Source organism: Lichenostomus cassidix, chromosome 5, assembly GCF_008360975.1.
Source record: "Lichenostomus cassidix isolate B80296 chromosome 5, HeHo_3.0, whole genome shotgun sequence".
Lineage (NCBI taxonomy): Eukaryota > Metazoa > Chordata > Aves > Passeriformes > Meliphagidae > Lichenostomus > Lichenostomus cassidix.
In genome coordinates this window covers 37271025-37292782 of record NC_139486.1, presented here as the reverse complement: position 1 = coordinate 37292782, position 21758 = coordinate 37271025, and the positions used below count along the sequence as shown (strand labels likewise).

The 21758-nt window shown below is 43.5% G+C and overlaps 1 protein-coding gene across 3 annotated transcripts in view; it reads left to right on the top strand.

Moving 5' to 3' along the window:
- The first annotated feature begins 555 nt into the window (after nt 1-555).
- ITPKA (inositol-trisphosphate 3-kinase A) overlaps nt 556-21758 on the top strand; it is a 39891-nt gene continuing 18688 nt past the window's right edge. For 2 of the 3 annotated variants that reach the window (XR_014852648.1, XM_085062393.1), the window contains exons 1-2: nt 556-1336; nt 1693-1743. Coding sequence is in view for 2 of the 3 variants with exons in the window: in XM_085062393.1 (XP_084918519.1) it covers nt 833-1336; nt 1693-1743 (555 nt within the window). In the remaining variant the exon portion in view is untranslated. The remainder of the gene's footprint in view (nt 1337-1692; nt 1744-21758) is intronic. The other variant, XM_085062394.1, reaches the window with a different exon arrangement.

Genomic DNA, 21758 nt, shown 5'->3' with positions numbered 1-21758 from the left:
GGGGTGCGGGACCCCCAGCGCGGCCGGGGCAGCATCCTCAGCTGCGGTCACTCACGCACCGTCACTCGGTCCCCGCGGGCTGCTGACAGCCCAGTCACACCTCCGCCCCCGCGGGGTGCGCTGAGCCACCCAGGGGTGGCAGCCCGGAGGTGTGCCCCGGTGTCAGCACCGAGGGGAAAGTCACACACGGACCCCAGAGCGCCGCGCGCAGCCCTGAGGGGCCGAAAAGCGCAGGGAGCGTCAAAGGCCACCTCCCCCGCGTCCCCCAGCAGGGTCGGGTGGGCTGGGCCGGGCCGCACCGCCCCTCCGGCCCGCGGGCAGCCGGGGCGGCCGCGCTGAGCTGCGCAGCCGCCGTGCCCGGGGAGTCGCGGCCCGGCCAGGGGCGGCGGGCGGAGGCGGCGGAGCGCGGAGGTAAGGCGGGCGTGGGCGCCGCACCCGGGCAGCGCTCCGGGACACCCCGAAGCCGCTCCCCGGGGGCCGCCTCAGGGAAAGCGAAACCAAAAGGGTGGTGCGGTGGCGGCGGCGGGAAGGGGCGGGCAGGGGCTCCCGCGGCGCGGCTCCACTCGATTCGATTCGCTTCGCTCCTCCCCTCAGCGCCGAGGCGGAGCGGGGCGGTGGCAGCAGGCGGGCGGTCGGGCGGGCTCAGCGCGCCCCCATGGCCCTGGCGCCGGGTCAGCGGGCACGGTAGCAGCCTCCGGCTGTCGTCGGGGGTGACTCAGAGCTGCCCGGGCAGGGCGGGCTGGAGATGCGCCTCTCCGCCGCGCTCCGGGCAGCCGCGGGAGACTGACCGAGCCACAAAGAAGTTTCCCCAGCGGCGGCGCGGCGCTGCCCCATGCACGCCTCCGGCCGCCGGTCCTGGAGCGCTGCTCGGCAGGCGCCGGGCACCGACCCCGCCATGGAGCCCCGCGCGGGGCTGCACAGCAGCCCGGAGCTCAGCCGGGCCAAGCGGCTGACCGTGGGGGAGCTCTGCTCCCTCTTCGAGGCTCGCTGCGCCGCCGTCGCTGCCGCCGCCGCCCGCCAGCTGCCCGACCGGCCGAAGAGGGGCTGCCGACCCCCCAACGGGGTTCTGCCGCCCGTCATCCCCCGGCTCACCGTGACCGCCGAGGAGAGCGAGGAGGCGCAGGGCAGCCCCCAGGCGCGGCCGGCGCGGCCGGAGGGCGGCGGGCTGAGGACGGGCAGCTCGCTGCACCTGCAGTCCCGCCGGCTCTCCAACTCCTCGGTCTCCTCCACCGGCTCCTCGTCCCTCCTTGAGGACTCGGAGGATGACGTGCTGAGCGACACGGAGTGCAGGAGCCAGGGCATCGTGCACTTGGAGCACGGCGAGGACACCAGCCAGGTAGGAGGCGCAGGGTGAGCGGTTCGCCCGGGACGCGCTGCCCTCTCCCCGGGCCAGCCTGGCGGGGCTGCTCGGCGCCTCCCGGGCGCCTCGGAGCCGCCAGATGCTCCCGCTTGGAGTGAGGTTTCTGTGACCCAACTCCAGGCAAACTCCGGGAAACTCCTGTCCTGGGCCGGCAGCAGTGTGCTGCGGTACACGGGCTGCTGCGCCTGTTGGAAAAGCGCTTCTGCACATGGGCTCCTCAAAAACCCGGCCAGGTGTGCGCTGTTTCTTTCTGCTGTGGAATTGTGTTTGATGTCCCAGGAAAACGAGGAGATGTTTTTTGATCGTAAGTGGGTTGTTTTTTCTTTTTTCAGTCTCCTGGGTCAGATGCTCAAAAAAAAAAAATTCCGGGCATTTCCCAGCAGGTATTTTTTGTCTCTTTCAATCCTGGAGTGTGTGGTTGTCAATTTTTGAGCCGCTTCTTGCTGTGAGCATGACAGGAGATGGGGAGGAGCTTGGAATGGATAGAATGCATGCTTTTGTCCATTCTGGCAGCAACACATTCTTCTCAGTAAATCCCCTCTGTAATTTGGCAGCTTTCATCCATGAAGTGCACTTTTAAAGGCATATAGTTAGTTGCTTTTTCATGATCTTCAATGTATGTTTGCCTGACTTCTTATAGTGTGCTTCTCAGGCTTTTGTACCTGAAAAATATAGCTTTAGTGAATTCCCCCTCCCACCTTTATAGACACCGCAGCTTAAATTGTTGTTCTACTGCCAACTCATTGGTGCTGAATTGTTTTCAAACAGAACATATGCTTTGATAAAAATGTATAAAGAAGAAGTAATGCAACTTGTAGGTGATACCTCCAGCTGGACTTTTCTCATGGTAATTGTGGGGTTACTACTTTACAGGACACATAGTACAGAACTAAATTGCTGTGCACTGTATTGGTTTTGTTTGCATCAACTTGTGGCCTGATTTAGGAAGAGAAAAAAAAATATAAAAGGTTTTGTACCATGTCCTTTTGCATATCAAGAAACCTGTAATAATAATACTTAATTTGTTCTTTTGATTCTGAGATAGAATCTGGTTTAACAGGGAAAAATTACTGTTGTTTTGCTTTCTTTTTTAGAATACATGCTATGCGATTTTGTGAAAGTAGCAGGAGAATAGAAGTTAAAGCTAATAAAGGGCCATAGGATCATTTGACTCAGTATCCCTGCTATTGCAGTGTGTGTGGTCGATGAGGAGCAAGAATTAAGTGATGACACTTTAGCAGTAAGACAACTCTGAGATGGCATTGTGGCATCTGATTAAACTGTCTGTGGATCTAGACTGAAGCAAAACTGAATCTTCAGATGAGAAGCCATGCTACCTCAAAGGTTATGCTTCTATATCTCTGAAGTCATTGGTATTGAGTCCTAAATGATTAGGATTGTATCCTTCCCTGTAGTCTGACTTGCATGTATCTAACACAGCATAAGTGGATGTGGGTGGTACTACTTTCTTTCAGGAAGTCTTTATAGTCACCTTTTAATTACAAGGAAATAAAATATTAAGCAAAGAAGGTCTTTAACATTGATTTATCGACAAACTAAAAATATCTGTATTATGAATGTTTTAAACTCTGAGAGACTGTCCTGCTCATTTAGGTGTGTGGGAAATTGAGAACTTTGATAGTATTGTAATAATTCAGTTTTTGAAAACGTTTTTGCAGTTTTCCAAAGTTTAGTGCGGTTGCAGGACTGTTTAATGCCTCCTCGGTAAAGCAAGTATTCCCTCAACTCAAGTAAAATACTTGATGTTTTAAAAGGCCGAGTTACATTTCCATACCTGCAATGTAGGGGAAGAGGGGGCAAACGGTCCACCCGGAGCTTGCATTCTGACTGATTTTCTTTATCTCATTATCCCTTCTGTGGCAAGTTGTCAAACCAGAGCAGGGACTGGTATCTAGGACTCTAAACCAGCAGAACTTTGCAGCACTACCTAATAAATTAAATGGGCCAAATATTTCACCTGTTCAGTGGGTGCTTGCATTGTTCATCCCTCCCTTCCTTGCTGCATTACCAACCAAGAAGTCAAATCCCTGGAATCTGCTGTTTCTCCTGTGGTCAGGTGCAGTGCCCTTCATCTCAGGTGGCCGCACTGTTTGCTCAGCGATATCCAGAGACATCCAGGAGATTTCTTGTGATTGATGTCTTTTGGTACTGAAAGTACCAAAAGAACAGTGCTGTGACACTCGCAATCTCTGCGCTGTCCTGTCTTGTTTCTTTAGCAAACCAGTGACTTCATACCATGCCAGAGTTGGAGTCTGTGCTTTGAACCTCTGAGGGTTCAACCTTACAGGATGTGTCCTTTCAACTCTTAAATATTGAGGCAGGATGAATAAGTGTGTTTTAGAATGGAAGGCTTTGGGCTCAAGGCAGGCACATGCAAGTGAAAATAACTACAAATTTTGGGATAACCTAAGGAATGGTTTTATATTTTGGAGATCTTATTAAGAGGCAATTTGGAACATTTTGTTTATGTTTGTTGTTTTCAGTGTATTTTAATAGGCGAAGGCTTGTTTTAAGCGTGGAACACAAAGGATAGAGACTTTTCTGAGGGAAACTGAAATCAGAGGTGGGCCAAAGTCAGTTTCTTAATTCATGGGAAATTTTGACCTTTTAAAATTTCCCTTGTATTGGGGAATTCCCTGAGACTTTTCTCTGGAAACGTTAGAAGTTAATTGGGAGCCTGGCACCAAGCTCAGACCAGTGCTTGGAGAACTGCTGTACTGTCAAGCCTACCAGGCTCCCCAGTGCCTAACAGGGACCTTGGAAACTTGCCCAGATCTTCAACTGCAGGAGCAGAAGTCCTGATAATGTTCCTGTTATCAGAGCTTCAAGGCTTCCATCTGGAGACCCAGGAACTTGGGACCTAAGCTGAAGAAGGCCCTCCCAGGCCTCCCTGTTGTTGACATAGAGGTCAAGACCCAGTTGAGTCTGAAATATTGTGGGCTCTCAAGCTACCTATGCAGGATTGTGTGTGAGATGGCAAGCTCAGGAGCCTCTGTGTCCAGCGCTTGCTGCCCTGGAGTTCTCAGGCCTTAAATCCCAGGTTGGTGTGCTTGGGAGTGCTGTTTCTGACTGTATTCCTTGGAGGACAGTTCTCCTTGGCAGTTGGCTTGGCAAACAGCTTTCCAAGAGGATGAGTGATTCAGTTAAGTGTTTCACAGAGCATTCTGGGTTGGATGGATTGACACATCATGACAATGTTAAATTTTTGTCTCTTCGTGAGCACAGTACGTGGGCATGTCCCTGGAGTGTTAGGGCCCGTGTGGGGGCAGTGAATACCTTGGGACCGATGGCTGATGATGACAGTGCAGTCCCAGCCTGGCTCCGCTGGGACAAAGTGCCGTTTGCATCTGGGCAGGCCCACCTTTGAGAGAAGCTCAGTGGGTGGTGTTCCAGTTTCTCTGCATAAGTTATTTATGCCATTTTGCAGTAATTAGCAGAGGCTTTGAAATTGGGCTGTCCTGGCTTTCCTGAAGGAAGACCCTTACAACAATGAAGGGTTGGAACTATGAGAGAAACCTATTCTGCTGCTGTCCTGTTTGTTCAACTTGTGGTTCAGTGAAAAGCAATTGTAGAAAGCTGTGCTAATGGAAACTGCATAATGCCATAGCTGAGGCTTTATAAATCTTGGCAGTTAACTTAAAAGAAAAAAATATTGGTTATTTTTTAAATAGCCAATTGACAGAATAGATTTTACCCTCTGGCAAAAGCTAACATTCCTGCCTTCCCTTGCATTTAAATGGGAAGCATACTTTTAGCCTTGCTTCATGCCATCTGGGTGTATATACACAGCTGAATCTTGCAGTGAAAACACCAGTGGTGCGTTTATAGTAATGGAGAGAGTACAAGAGTTATATATTTTTGCCTTCATTCTGTGAATGAGCAATTTTAAGAAATAAAAAGTCTGGTTAGCACCTTCTTTGTTGGGACAGAGACTTTAAAAAGTGGTTTTCACAGAGAATAAACACCATGATAATGTACAGCAGCCTCTTGTCCTCTTTATAGAGAATGTTATTTACTAGATAGAAACATGCCAAATAAATCTACTCATTTTCATAACTGTGACCTGTCATTCCGAATTCATAGAACTGTAACCATGAGAACAGCTGACAGTTTGCTAGAGAAAAAGCAGTTCGTTTCTTGCCTGAAATGATACCAGTCCAGAAACTTTGGGGGATAGTCATTAGTGAAGTGCCTTTGGTTTGGTTTCACTGATCTTCTTGATGCTATATTTCATAGCATCAAGTACCTAAAAATGGACAAGTGTGTAGAAAGGCACACACACACACTTAATAGCTAACTAAATACATAAATTAATAAATACAGAATGAAAGTTTCAACTACTTTGGCTCAGGGGTGGGTTACATAAGCTAATGCTGTAGAATAAAACTGTTATTTTTAAATGAAGAATAGGAATGATGGGATGACATAAGTAAGACTGTTAATGGGATTTTAGCCTACTCTCCAAAGGAAAGAAAGCTTGTGTAATCACTCTATCAATTCCATTTCAACAGCTTTAGTAGGTTTCAGCCAAATTTGGCAGTGACATAGACATCTCAAAGTTTCTTCAAAAGCTCTTTAAAGTTGCACAAAGATCAGAAGGGGTGGAAGAGAGGAAACCAGAATAAGTGCATACTTTTTCTTCTCGGGGGAGAAGGTGCCAGAGGAGCTAAACAGCTGTCTTCTGTTTTGCTTGTTGCCTGGCAAATTGGCATGTGCACACTGGCTAGTCCACAGGTGCTTCCATGCTGGATCCAGCTGCAGCAGGTAGTGTCTGCTGTCCTGAGGGTAGTTAGGTGAAAGTGTGGGAGGGAGTGTACAGTGCTGTGGGCTGGTGAGGTTAGGGAATGGGGAAGGCACTAGTTGAGGCACGGGGAGGAAGTCACAAGGAGGTGTGGAAATGTTAGAGAGGCTGGAGGGCTTTTGGAACAAGTTTATAGAGGACAGTGACAAGCTGTAGATACTCTCATAAGGGTGCAGCACAGTAGATACCAGTCAAGTAGAAACTAAGCTTCCCTAGGGTGCTGTACATGAAACAGCTGCTTTTAATGGAATACATTTCCTGCTTCTAAAAAATTGCAGATTTGTAATGACAGTCCCAAATACTGAAATCTTCCTATTGTATACTGAACAAATATGAGGTGAACAGCAGTAATATTCCACATTTGCACAGTTCTTGGAACAAAACTCTGAACTGACAGCCTTCTCTCAGTTTGAGAATGAATTCTTTGCCACTGTACACTGCAGTTGTGAGTATGTCAAAGCATCAGCAGGATCAAGTCTAATGGTGACTGTTTATTACTAATGTGGATGCTTGTCCAAAAGGAAATAACTTATCTCTTACTGAATCAGTTGAGAGAGAGGCAATTAAATGTTTTGTAAGAGTTTCTAATCCTGGATATATCTGAAATGGTGATTTAGAGGTTACAAGATTCTTCTGAATCAATTTTGCTCTGATAGCTTTCACTCTTCATATGTTAAAGGACATGTTGTTTGGGCATACAGTCTAAAATTGAAAGAATACTGTGCTAACATATTCTTTATGCACCTGCTGGATTAGATATGTTGTAGAAGTTTCTGTTTGTGCACTCTTACAGTTCAAACCTCCTTATAGTGCTTGTAACAACTGGAAAGGGGGGGAAAAAGTAAAAGGAACTCCTCATCATTGGGTGATACATATGTGAAGAGGTCATACCTAAGCATATTTTTCTCAAGCTGTCGTTCACTCAGCAGATTTATTTGTGAAATGCCAGTCTCAAAAGGAATAAGGGTAGTGGCTGGAGCAATAGTTTGGAAGTTTTGCCTTTCTGTATATTTTTGGGTTCTGACACTATTACTCTGTTAGACTGTTTTGATTAGAGTGAACATTTTTTAGTTAATTTAATTACCACATGTTATTAAAGTGGTAGTTTACCTATTCAAAAATTATTTCAACTCACATCTGAAGTTTATTATAAATGGAATGTGTTAAAGTGGATCAGTTTGATTAAATGCTCACAATGTGATGCAATTTAATGTTGGAAGCTGAGGTTCCACATTGTATTTATGTAGTAAATAGCTGTTTTGTGTAGTAGTGGCTCAGAGAAAAACTAAGGATCATCATATGGCATTTTGTAGTGATTATCTTAAAATCTGGGGGCAGGAAAAGTAATAATAACCTTACACATCTTGGAAGGAAAAGATCATCTTATGTACAGCAGCAGTGGGGTCTGTCTCTCTTCTTCCATCTCTTGTCAGTGTAGTTCTTGCAGTGAAGGGGGGCTGAGGCAGAGAGAATTGGCTTGTCAGTCCATGTTAATTTGGATCTTGCATAGCGTAGGTTTAAACTGAATTTCTAAGTGCTCTTCTCTACCAACAGAGCTTCATGTGAAAAGTTCACAAGTTGGGTAAGATGGCATTGTCTGTCCAAAGCATAGCATACCTGGGAAAAATATGATTAAAAAAAAGGAGGAGAGTGCGAGCAGGTATTGGTCTCCATCAACTCATTCTGAGCAAAAGCATAGGGAGGAGGAGATCCACTGTTCATCCAGTGTCAGACTAGCAAATACATTGGCATATTGTTTCCAGTGATTAACTGATCCATTCCTTTCAGCAATGGAGAATGCTTTCTGAGATAACACATAACCAGCAGCATCTGAGTAGATTTTTGGGTTGATGAATGCTGATCTTCTCACAAGGGCCGAAATCTTTTACATTCCAGAGCATGGAGGTGTGAGACTGATGCTATAGAAACCTACCCTGAACCCATCAGGCCTGGCTATTGTTGCTCATTAGCAAATCTTCTATTCCTTGGCAAGCTTGGGAAGAAGTTAGCCAAAGACAAATTGGCAGCTCATTTGAAGCAGTGATCATAGACTTGACATGATCCAGATTTAGAGCTTGGGACAGACTCTCCAAGCCAGTTGGTGACTATAGCAAGCGTGACACAGATGCTACTTTGTGGGAGCTTGGCGTTAACCCAGAATCCAGGAACACTCCATATCTAAAGGCTGAAATATCCAAGTAAGGTGACACAGTGATGCAAGCGCTTTAAACTGTTTACCTCAGCACACTAATACCGCCTGTATTGTACTCACATTCAACTTCAGTCTGCCGTTCTTATTCAGCCTTCTGACCTCGTCTGTATGTGAGCTACATTCATAACAGAGGTGTGGTTACAGGTCATAAAGAGTATGTATAGAAACATATTTTGTCTGGATATCATTGGTACTGAAATGTGTGATTCATCCAGAGGATCAACAGGAAGCTGGGATGTCGCAGAACTCTGAGTAAGTTAGTGGGAATGGCAGAGTTCACTTGGGATGTGTCAGAGGAAACTACTTTGTATATACTTCATACTATTTTCATGTGGTAAGAATAATGCCTGTTGATAAATTACATTGATTATTGCATAGAAAGAGATGATCTTTGTTTTCAGTGATGGTAGAAAATCATGATTCATTATCAATATAACTGATTCTGTCTCCCGGTCTCTGCCACATCCCAATATAAAGTGATCCAGTCTTAGCTGTAGTTGCCTTCACTTCTCTGAGCTGCTACAGAGAACACAGCTTTCTTTGTGTCTTAGCTCTTTTCAAGCAGCTCCATATAGTTGAGAACACTGCAGCAGTTCTTTTTAGTGATGTTCACTCAAGACAGCTCATCTTTTCTGAGCTCTACTTTCTCTGCTTCCTGTGGTGGAGTGCTGAATCAAGTGCAGACTTCTACTTCTCACCTTGGAGGTGCTGGTGCTAGTCAAAGTCTGTATGTTGTGGGTACACAAGGGATGGATGGAGCTCAGCTGTGAGTGATGTGTTCAGCCATCCCACTCCAGGCACAGAAGGTGAGCTTGAGGAGGCTCAGCTGTGCATGAGGCAGCTGTGAATTGAGTTTGCCATACAAGAAGGCACTTCTCACCAGCACCAGCCAGCACTGCCTCACTCTCCAGCACACACTTTGGAAATGGAGGGAGCATTGTTGCCATGTGTCAATACCTTCCACTACTGGAACCTATTCAGATGCTCTGAAATCACCACCTCTGCTGAAAATCTTCAAAGATCCTCTGAGCATGTGGCACAGGTGGTGGTACTGTATTGTGCTTTCCAATGACCAGTCTTATGGGCACACACATTGCAAAGGGTGGCTGCAAGATTCTAATGCAGGCTACCCAAGAGCAAAGCTTTGGCGATGGGGGAGGTAAGAGAGTTGTGGTAGGTACAGGTTATGTAGAGAGAGACAGAAGGGGAGTGACTGGGAGTGGTTGGGAAGGCTACTGGAAATGCGAGAGGAAGGACTAGAGGGAAGAGCAAAACTTAATGGGCAAGCAGATTGTTGCTTTAAAATTCAAGGAAAATACATTCTCAAAAGAGATCAGGAGAACATGTGACAACTATATTAAGAAATCATCAGTCAAACATTGAAAGTATATGTAATGAAAGAACTCAAGTGCCTGCAGTGTGGGTATGTTAATGTTATACTGTCTTTCATTACAAGCAGGCATAGCACTTGATGCACAGAATTAATGAGTTTCAACTGGTTTAGATTTCCAATCAACTCAAAGGACAAGTTGCAGTTCCACAGTGACTGCTGACATGTATTGCAGAAACTCTGTTTATTCATAGATAGGTCTGCAGCAGATACAGGGAGGGAAAGACTGACTTCCCAATTTAATGCTGCTGGATGCTGATGTGGAAAACTGCCTGTCTTTCAAAGCATCCCTGGGAGAGGCTAGGCAAGTTATTTATGCAGAATTTTGCCATGGCAAATATTTGTATGTTTCTTTTTTTTTATGGACTTGAGAGTGTGGACCTTGCTAGCAGAAACCTTGCTAGCCTGAACATTTGTACATGCAACCAAAGTTAATAGGAGCTGTTCTACAACACTGTTCTACAGTATTGTGTAACACTGCATATTAGGAAAAGCAAAAATTGATGCCTCAGATTAAGCTTTCAAAACTAGTGGGTACCTTTCGTATTAACCTTACTTTCGTTCAGTATTTTTCCCTATAAGATATGAATAAAACGCTTAACAGGTTGTGAAAACAAATCAGTTAAAATTTGGAAAACCGTCTACTGCTGCAGTAATGATTGTCTTTAAGTTTGTACCAAAAACTTCAGTTCTGAAAATTTTTAACTTTTGAGTCCTCAGTTTTGCATTTAAGACATGATTAAAGTTCCAGCACAAATATAATTTTGGATCTGAACATGGTCTAGGAGCGGAAGGTGCTGACATGTCATGTTTCATCCTCCCTCCATTCCCTCACAGCTGAGCTACACTGGTCCCTTGTGTGTGCTGCGCCCAGCAGTCTCCACAGAAAGTAATTAAGTACTAATGAGAGTCTACTGCAAATTAATTTGAGGTTCTTACAATTTGCCAGACTTTCTCAGGTTGCTTACTCCTGCTTTGAAAACCCTTCTCGTCATAGATTTCAGATTCCTTCCTCAAAATTCAAGGTTAAAAAGCTTTTCAGTGGATTCATTAGAAATTTTGTAGTGGGGTCAATTTGAATCTTCTTGTATTCCTGGAAACAGCTCAAGTTTTGTTAGACTTGTTCAGTCTGAAGCAAACGAAAGAGTTTTGTCTTCGTTGAGGTGGGTAACTTAGAGCAAATCACCAGAGAATGAAACATATAAAGAATTCTTGTGCATTGGCACTTTGATGGTTGTGCAGGAAATCTTGGTTTTGAGACCCTGATCTCCTGAAAGAGGCAGAGCTATAGCAAGTCTGTATGGCCTTTGTCCTCTTCTCCATCGTTGTATGCTTATGTGATGCAGTAAAAAGGATAAAAATCTGTGTGAACAGTGTTTTTGCATGCAGATCAGCTGTTATCTTCTGCAGGGTTTGAGTGGGTTGTTGGCTGAGTGCACTTGACCTGAATGTTCTAATCACGATAAGCTGTGCTTGCTGTGCTCTCCCTCCTTTGCCACCCATGTATGTTCTGTAGGAATAGCGTTGCTGACCCCACAAAGGGTCAGCTTTGTTCAGAGGAAAATGTAATCTGAAGGAACTAAGAAACCTTCCTACGCTTCAGCTCTCACTTTTCATAGTGCAAAATGCTGAGTATCAGAATTTTGAACTGATAATTTGATACAGTTTTGAATTGTCTTGCTCTGTGGAATTTAAATAAGGAACTTTTTTGCCTTTTTTAAACCACCCCGGAAGGAGAAAGCAATTAAATCCTGAGGTACTCATTTCGGGACAGATCCTGCCATTCTGTTGAAAAATCTATGAAAGGATTTTAAAGTGAAGACTCCTGACTTTCAGGTGCTTTTGCCTATCACTTGCTCATGACACCACCAGGGTGACCAAAGGCAGTCAGTAGAAAAAATAATGAAGCCATATTTTATACGTTAGGAAGAAGTAAGCCTTTAGAGTTCTCTCTGGCCTAATGGCCTGGATCTGTGCACTTATTAGGCCTCTATATTAGTTCCATGAGTTGTTTTCCCAAAATTTATAGCAAGACCAAAGAGAGTATTTGCCTTCAGCAAAGACATCAAGAAAGGGAGCGAGTCTTGAGCTCTCCAATAGTCCAGTGCTTGTTAATCACTATGCCAACAGTCTCCAAGTCTTTTTCTAGCAGGAGGACTGGCTGATGTCCTGAGTATGGTTTCCCATTCCAGTATTAAAACTGCAGTGACAGATAACTAATTATCTTTCTTCTGTCCCTGTTTATCCAATGGGATTTTCCACATTGTCTCTAGAAATATGTCCTCTTCCATTGCTATAGTGTTGTGTCTTGATCCTAGTTTGCGTTTTCAGTCCTCTGATTTTTATAGGCAGCAATCCTATAGGATGAATGTAGCCAAGTAGTTACCAATGTTCTTTTTACATTGCATTCTTCAAGGGTGGCAAAATCAGTCTTGGCTTGTCAAATAACTTCTCTGCATGGCTTGTTCCCCTGTGTCCAGTGCAGGTCATCAACCATCTGTAAATGATGTTTCAAATGTCTGTCTTCTCTTTATCTGCTGAGCCCTGGTACATTGATACTGGTCGCTCTTGGGTTCTGCTACCTATGTCCAATCTGGCACAGAAGCTGCTGCTTGTTCCATATTTCAGGAGGCTGGTGTAGGTGGTTGTGCAAGATATGGGAGTGTGGTTTGCAGTTCTGTTGCTAGGAGCCAACAGTATGAAGTCCTTTGAAGTTTTATGGGGTTTTTTTCTCTCTTTTACTATGAGATAAAAATTTTCGTAGATAAATCGTCTTTATAAACTACACCCTGTTTATTTTACTTTATTTTTAAGTGGGTTTGCATCTTAAAAATAATTGGCAATTAATATTTGTGCCTCTAAAAAGGTGGTATCTCCAGTATCCTGATGGTAAACACACGTTTACCTTCAGGGCAGAGGAAACATGCTCTGTAAAACACATTCACTATTGTTCAAACACCCACAGCTCTTCAGGAAGACAGATGCCTTGTTTCAGTTTCAGTCTTCAGTTGAGTCACTCGTGCTTATGTAAGGTCTGAATTTGATTCTCTTTCTTAAGGCTATGGAAATTAATATCTTAAATAATCTCTTGTCTCTGGGGCTACCTGCTACTGATACAGAGGAGGAATTCAACTTGCCTCTTGTACGTTGTTCTGTTAACAAAAGGTCTCTTTTGATCCTGTAGTTTTGCTCAAGGGAGAAATCATCTTTTCTTTGGATTCCTTACATAGTTCTTAGGGCTGATTTGGGGCAGGAAGAGTTTCTCTAATCTTAGGTTTGCTTCAAAAACAATTAGCTACCTTGTAAACCTCTTGCTCCAATGGGATGAAGTGAAGAATTATTTCCATAGAGTTCCAAGTTTCTTCATCATTGCCACATTGCATTAATAGGAGTGTGGGGTTTTGTTTGGTTGGAGTTGTTATTTTTTGTTTGTTTGTTTCAAAATCCTTTCAACAGAGTGGTTTGGAATAATCTCACCGTGTCTGCGTTGAAGCTCAGAGTTATTAAAGCGGTTAAAGGATGTGGCTTTCCCCTAGGTAAATACCACACCCTGCTCGGTAACAGTGCCTATCGCATGTTGACACTGGCATTCCATTGCAGGGGGTGGGCCCTGTTTGAACAGTGCAGGGCACCACAGGTGAAGTGGTAACTCCTTATGCTTCTTTGGAGGATGGATAATCGAAGAGGCAGTTCCGAGGAGACAAGGAAGGAGAGGTGGAGTACTGGACTTTGTCTTGTGGTAGATAGAAGAGCAGATGGCAAACTGCTACCAGTGTATGTCTGATCTGTTTTTTACATGACATATTTTTAGACTCTAATAATCCTTTTCACTTAACACTGTATTACTGCTGATTTGAGTACTTGACTGTCTTGAGTGCCTCTAAATTAGTTTACAAGCACTAATTGCCTAAATTATTCAACAGTGTTCTGAAGTAGAATTGTAATAACCTGCAGTTGTGGGAACTGGAGCAGAGAAAAGGCACATGTCTGGACCTAAATTCCACACTGAAGCAGTGAAATTTGCTCAGATCTTTTTCAAGTGAGTGTCTGACAGTGTAGGATGTTAGAAGCTAAATTATTGTGGTAGAAAAGTTATGTAAAAGTATTTAAAAAATCAATACCTGTTAGTAAGCTCTCTATATGTATATGTACAATAATTTTAGAAACCCTGATTTGCAGACAAGTGAGGAACCTAATTTTCTAAATTAATATTTTAATACTTTTTAGGAAATGGGAATAAAGGGCAGAAAGGGTTCATGTAACTTTCTTCACTGTCCTGCAGGGCATAAGTGTCATGAGAACACTGATGATGAACCATCTTTGTGTTTATGGCAAGGACTCCTTTAAAAGTATTCGAGCTCATTGACACTGGGAGCAGCCCACTTCTGTCTTGGTGACAGGTCTGTCCTGTGACTGAGTTAGACTGTGATTTTACAGGCATTTGTTAAGCATTTTAAAAAAACTTTTTGATACCCCAGAAAGCCCTTTTCTCATATCTCACCTGGATATTTTTGATTCGTTGCAAATTAAAGCCATTTATTCTTGTCCTTCCCAGTGGTCATGGAGTGCAATTGATTGCTCTTATAGCTGTGAAATCTTATGGGACAGTTGCCATGTTCTTAGGATAAACAAACAGTTATTTTGACCTCAGCAATATATTTGTTATTTAGCCCTGAATTTTCCTCCTATGTGTCAAAACTTTCTTGGAAGAGTGACTAAAATGGAGCGCAATCATCACAGATAACCAGTAGGTACTTACAGCAACATTAATTCTGTCCTTGTGCTGCCTGTCCTTTCCTATAGGAAAAATTAATTACAGCACAATAGTCTTCCACTGTTACATTTCTTTCAGGCAGAATCTCAAATTTCTGTGACATGCAGCTCCTGAGGTCCTTATATGAGAATGTGTTGAAAGTAGGGTAAGCTTTCAACATGTGTCCATTAACCCTAGCTGCTGAGCATAGGAAGAGAGGAGTCTTTGACCAGTTAGTAGAAAACAATTTTGCAGTTCTTGTCAGATGGTAGTGGTTTCTGGCAAATAGGAAAGTGTAAGAAAGGATAAGCATTAAAATTTTCTTTATTTCTCTTTGTCTGTTCAGACTGGAGCTTGTGCTGTGTCCACTGAGGCACTGGGATGTTAAAGTGGTGGTGAGCATAGTCCTGAACTGCTGGGCAGGCAGGATAGAGCTGTGTCTCCAGGTAACAGACTGCACCTCCATGGCAAATAAGATGAAGCGCATTCTCAGCTTCCTTCCCAAGTTCACTCAGGGGAGATTAGCTTCTTGAAGTTATTTCCTGGCTCCTTGCCAGAAACCAGTCTCTCTTGATCTTATGCAGAAACCACACCTTATTTAAATGGATTGACACTTGTACATTTGGATTTGAGGTCATGCACAGTTCACAGATGATACATTTGCACCTTAACAAATTGTGATTATGTTTTAGGCTAAACCTATTTATTGGTCCATGCATAGAGAAATGTGGAACTGTGTGGGTTTTAAGTATTCCCAAATGCTCATCCTATTTGAAACTGGTATTTCTGTGTCCTACCTGATAGAATATTAGGCTTATTTTATCATCTAAAGAGATGTCTTTCTAGATGTCTCCTTCTCATGCCTGGAGATGTCAGTCAGTGACCCACGAGATGTGGAGGACAGGCAGAGAATCATCAAATTGGTAAATTGTTTCTGAAGATTTAAACTGCAGTTGTTTTGGAGGTTAAGAAAGATTTCTTTCCTTCTGCCACACCATCTGCTGAAGTGATGTTTGATTTACCACAAATCCGTTCTGGGTGATGGACAGCCTGAATAAATTTTGAATGTCTGGGCTCTGAAAGTGAGTCAACTTTCCTATAGTGAGGAACTTTCCATTTACTTCTTGGATAGTAACATTTCAGTTTCCAGCAAGACTGATGTTCTGGCAGAACCCTGATAGGGACAGCATGCCATTGGTTCAGCTTTCCTGTGCTCAGCAGGGACAGGTGGCAGAGCTCCATCCTGTCAGAGAACCAGTGTCTTTCAGAGCAGGGCACAAGCTGGGAAAGTAGAGATAATGGCTGTGTTCAATGCCTGCTATGAAAGGTAGACCGTTTAGTATCCCTTAGAACAGAAAATGTTTATTATTATTAAAATAAAGTCTGTCTTTCAGTCAACGTATCTGTGAGATAAATGAAGGAAACCCTTGTGAGAGTGCAGCTTTAAAACCATCTAATTACTGGACTATTTTGTCTTTTGCCCAGGGATAACGTAGAGATTGTAGATGTTTCCATTGGTAATAACCAGAAACAAAATGCCAACATAAGTTCCTGCAGAATAGTCAGCAGACTATGGCTCTTATGCTGTTTGTAGGAGGGCAAGCAATGCTTTTGCTTCTTTGTAGTTTATTTTCCTCTGATTTTGAGGGGAACTGCTCCTGGAGTGTACAAATAGAATCCAGCTATGGAGTGGGACATGTAATACTTGGCTCCTAGTAATTGCATCCAATACCAACCATTCATTTTTCTTACCTTCACTTCTTCCTTTAGTCCAGATGTAGTGAACGTTCAGCAAGCTTACCAAGTATCCTAAAGGGTAGCAAAGCCAGATTATGTGTGCATAATAATATATTTGCCAAATTATGTGTGCATCTCACTGCATGGTGAGGCACCACAGGGGAGAAAACAAAGGAACCTGAGGCTTCTGACTTGCAGTGTTTTTTCTGCATATTGCATTAAGTGTTTCTCATGACTCTGAAGGTTTAGCCCAGCCCATCATGAGTGCAGCACAAACAGGAAATGGAAACCCTGCAGTCAGAGGATACACCTGCCAAACGCTGGTTGAGCAGCTGTGGCCCTCACCCATGGCTGAGTGCAAAGCCAGAAGCATCAAGGGCTAAGTATAGACTGAGCACTGTTTCTCCCCTAAGGTTTGGAGGCTGAAGGGTGAAAGAGAGGGAGGGAGAGATGAAGGTGTAGTCACAGTTTGCCTGGCAGTCTGATGAGAGGTGCTGATCAGGATGCTGCTTGTGTGGCATGCAAACTGCTGCTCTTTAGGAGTGCATGTTCTCCCTTGCTGTTGATTATCAGTCTTACAGCTCCAGCTGGCACTCGAACATCACAGGAAGATCAACTGTGTGACAAAGCCTGGAGTGTTAAGTTCCCTTGGGGACTTAGATACAAGGATGGTCAGGGCTGCCAAGGCATCCAGCACGTGGAGATTGCTCAGGGATATCCGCACTGACTCCTGGATGGTTAGTGCTTGGTGCTTCAGGAACCTGTTTCCTTCCCAGCACCAAGAGAAGGTGAAATGTGGTAATAACAGGGCTGAGTGAGTGAGTTGCTATAGGAGCCTTACCCTACCTTGGGAGCTGAATTAAGTGTTGCACTCAGAAGCTCAGTGAAAAAGGTTTGTGTGAGGGTTCACTCACGTACGCCTGAGGAGCATTCTTTTTAACTTGCTCTTCCACCTCCCACCCATTGAGATCTTTGTCTCGATTTGTGATTCATGTCTGATTCAGCCAAGTGGGTAGTACACTTGGCAGCAAGAATCCCCTGAGCTTGAGGATTCCAGGAACCTTTAATAAGGGGCAAGAGCACAGAAAATGGCTGCTGAAATTATAAAGTGCCTTCTGTGACAAATTCAGCGATTTGTTGTTGTTGTTGTTGTTGTTATTTGAGGCATTTTTGTTTTAGCAGTGGGAAAATCTTGTACCTTGCTTCCCTACAAAGAACCTTTGTGGATATTTAAGTTGTATTTCTCCCAACAAATAAGGGAAAAATATCACGTATGCTTCACTTGCTCCATGTCTTGTTAGGTATTCTAAGCTTCTTCAAATAGCAGATGATCCCAAGCCTAGGAGTTGTTATAGTCTAGACAATTGAAAAAAAAAAGTAATGGAATTTTCATCATCTGCAATCAATGGCTTTTACTATCTGCTTTAAGTATATTAAAAGCATGCATGAATGTGTATGTATATATCTGTATATATTACTAGAAGAAACACCGAGGATAGTTATAATTTGCTTATATTTGGCATAAAAATGTCAGCTGGTTCAGGATCTGGATGTGACCAAGACTCCCTGCCTGTTTCAGATCTGCAAAGGCAACTACACTAAGCCTCAAACTGAAAGAACTCAAAACCAGAATCCCTTGGTAGGCAAATTTTGTGACTGTAACCGGAAAGATACTGCGTTGCTCAGCAACTCTCACTATCTGTTTTAATTTTTTTTTTTTCTTTCTTATATAACATCACTCAAATCCTCAGTTATCTCTGTGAGGTGAAACCATATGGTGAACTGTCCCAGAGCTGTACTCCTTGAAAAAATTAAATCTCTAATAACCATTGAAGCTGGCTGCTGGGAAGGTGCACCCATGGAAAAATCATTGGTTTGGGGGAAATTATGCTGATAACAACTTGTCTTGGTAGAGTATTGTAATTTTGACAAAGCAGTAGATAATTTGCTTAAGTGTTGTGTGATTATTTTTTTAGTAGGTTGTAATTATAGTACTGTTGTTATTGACTACATTCATGCAGAGAAAGAAGCATATCTAATTACAGAGTAATTAAATTAGGCCAGTAATGGTCTTGGTTTTGGTTTGCTCAAAATTATTTCTTATGGAAGCTTTTTATAGTAGTGGCAGATATTGACTGTTGAAACAGATGAAAACAAAGTTTAGTTTGGGCTAGGTTTAGTCCATTAAAATAATATCGTTAATAGCTTTAGGCCTACATTTAAATTCTTTACCTGTGTAGGTCCAATATGTCAGGTCAAAGCCAATTCAAATAAAGTGGCAAACATGAATGAAAACAGAGAACAAATAATTAAATTTTCTAAATTATTCAAATAATTTAATTAAATGGCATAAAGAAGTAAGAAAACAAATTAGCTTTCAAACTGATTTCAGTTTTAATAAACAATGGTAAATTAAACAGTCAAGAGTTTTGTAGATAAAGTTAATTCAGAGGATTTGAAAAACATTTTGACTTAAGTAAATGTATGTACTATAAAAAGTAAAACTGGAGGCCAAGAAGGACAGTGATATCCTGGAATGCATTAGGAAGAACATTGCCAGCAGGTCCAGGGAGATAGTTCTGCCCTTCTTCTTAACCCTTGAGAGGCTGCATCTGTGCTCCTCAGTACAAGAGAGACAAGGAGCTCCTGGAGCAGGTCCAGAGAAGGGCTAGGAAGAGGATTCAGAGACTGAAGCAGCTCTCTCATGAGGAAAGGCTGAGGGAGCTGGGCCTGTTCAGCCTCGAGAAGAGTCAGCTGAGAGGAGACCTCATCAGTGTCTATCAGTATCTGAAGGGAGGGTGTCAGAGGATGGAGCCAGGCTCTGCTCGGTGCTGCCAAGCAACAGGACAGGAGGCAAAGGGTGGAAACTGTTGCACAGGAAGTTCCATCTGAATAGGAGGAAGAACTTTACTGTGCAGGTGACAGTGCACTGGAACAGGTTGTCCAGAGGAGCCGTGCAGTCTCCTTCACTAGAGACAGTCCAGAACCATCTGGATGGAATCCTGTGCCATGTGATCTAGAATGACCCTGCTTGAACAGGGAGGTTAGACCAAATGACCCACAGTGGAACCTTCCAACCTGACCCATTCTGAGAAGCAATAATAAAACTGTCAAAGGTACACAGAGTTTAAAAGGAATAGTTATCAACAGAGAGTGACCACCTGATCACACTGGTACTTGAAACACCTGTGTGAGTAATATTATGGACCTTGTGAGGGTTTGTTGTGTCACTCAGAGTAATATGGGTGCTAATGTGTGACCAGGAAGGAAGAAGGGAGAGAAGAGGGGCAAAAAAACCAACCCAGCAGAAAGGTGAGCCACTGGAGAATGACTAATACTGTGCTGGATAAGTCATAACTGATACCCAGTTTAGTAATTCTCTGTTATTTTAGGGCCTGCTCATAGAAGGCAGTTCCAGCTACTGACTGGTTTGATGGGTTCCCAGGTGTTACTTTTCCAGACACAGTTGCTGTGGTTACTGTGCCCTGAAAGAAGCCAACACCCATCACCTCCTCATGTGCTGCTGCTCGCTGTGTTGGCCAAGATCCCTGGGCAAGGTGTTGCTCAGTGCTCCTGCATTTTGGACACATGGCTCTTACAGGATTATTTTGAAATGCATGTAGTAACTTTTTGATAATTATAGTTTTCTGTACTCCTTACAAGTCCCTGTGGAAGAACTTTGTTCCTTCTAGGAGTTGGTGAGACACTGAGTAGGCAGTGGCAACCAGCATTACAGATCAGATTTCAGCCCCCATGTCCCAGAGTGGCAGAATTTAGCCTAAATGATGTAAAGACTTTAAGAGAACAGTAGATTATAATGATTGACAATTAAGTACTCTTTCTTAAAGCCTTTTAGGAAAAAAAGATTACTAAAAAAAATTCTCATTATCCTTTTGTTTCCTGCTGTCATAATAGCTTTCTTGTGTAGGCTTTGTACTAGTGCACAAAAAAAGACAACAGGATCGTGGATAATGAAACTGTTGAAATTTACCTGGTAAAAGGATTCGAGGGTCATTGTTTACAATAATCTAGGAAAATTTCCATGATTTACCAGCTCAGGCAAGAAACTACTCCTCCACTCTGCTGCTGATGGAATCATGGATGTTTTAAAAGACCCTGTTGATTTGTATTGCATTTTGGTGCTCTTTTGTTCTTTAATTCATTATAGTTTCAAGTAATATGCTAGAATTACGAAAGCTGAATTACTTCATTTTTGTGAAAAGGTTTTTCTTATTCCACCTACCCCCAGTGCTTCCTAATTTAGATGTGACTGATGTTTTTAATTATTGTAATTGCTGAAAAGTCTTAAGTGAAACAAATTGTTATGTATGTTACCTGTTTCTCATTTCTTGCCTGTGGGTAGTTACATGTGTTTCAGACGTTCACAGAACTGAGATATTTTTGTTTTCTTTGTACCCTTAAATAAATAAAATCTCTCATTTTTTTCCACAGAACAGCAGAGGAAGGTTCAGCTCCCTATCCACCCTTGCCTTTAGGAATTAGAGTGGCTCTCCTGTTCCTGAGGGATTCAGCATATGCTTGGAGAGATGTTAGTTGTTTTGTACTGCCTGTAAAACAACAACAGCAGCCAAAAATACCCCATCCAATTCGGGAAGTTTGCACTAATCTCTTCAGTGAGCTTGCCTATTAGGATGTTATAGCCTTTGTCCTGAAGTGACTGGAGGGTTTCAGGAAAGCCTGGTAGTTCCTGGAGATTAATTCTTGGGGACAGTGGGGTCTGAGCCCAAATCCCTTGAAATGGAGGAAGGACCTCTGAGAGGGTTTAGTGGGTTTTCATCAGGCAAGTCCTCCTGGTGTATTTGTGCAGCCTCACCATGGCTGTGCCTCTGCACACTGGTCATGTGTGAAGTTGTGTGCTCATTATGAGAAAAGGCCTGGAGAATGATGTGCTCACAGAAACCAGTGGCACTCAGTTGCTGCTGCTCTTTGCTCTTCCTTAATGGATAGACGTGATGGCAGCAGCCACCTTTATCCAGGGTTGAATAGGTTGGGAATATCTCACCCAGCCAGCATCTTGTCTGCACAGGCACAGAGCAGGTCTCCTCATCTGCATGGATGTGAGCCTCTCTTCAGAGTTTCAAATTCAGGAAAGTGAGTCAAAAGAATAAGCCAGGTAACAGGTCAGTGTCAGATACCAAACCCTAGTTCCTTTGCGTGCATAGTGGGTGCATTGCATGAATCACTTCCTCAATTCTCTTCCCTGAAATTCTGTCCATTTGCTGCCAGGGACACACTTCCCATGGCACAGACTGTCACGTGGGCTGCCCTGCTGGCAGAAAACCCACTTTTCCCTCTATAGTGCCCCACACCTTTTATTGCTCAGGGGGGTTTATGTTGGGTGTCAGCTACAGTTCACATCAAGTAATTTACATGCTGAATCGAAGAATGTTAATACTTTTCATATTTGCTTCTTGACCCTCTTGGAACGCCTTCCTTTTCGCTGTTGGAAAACTCTTGAGCATA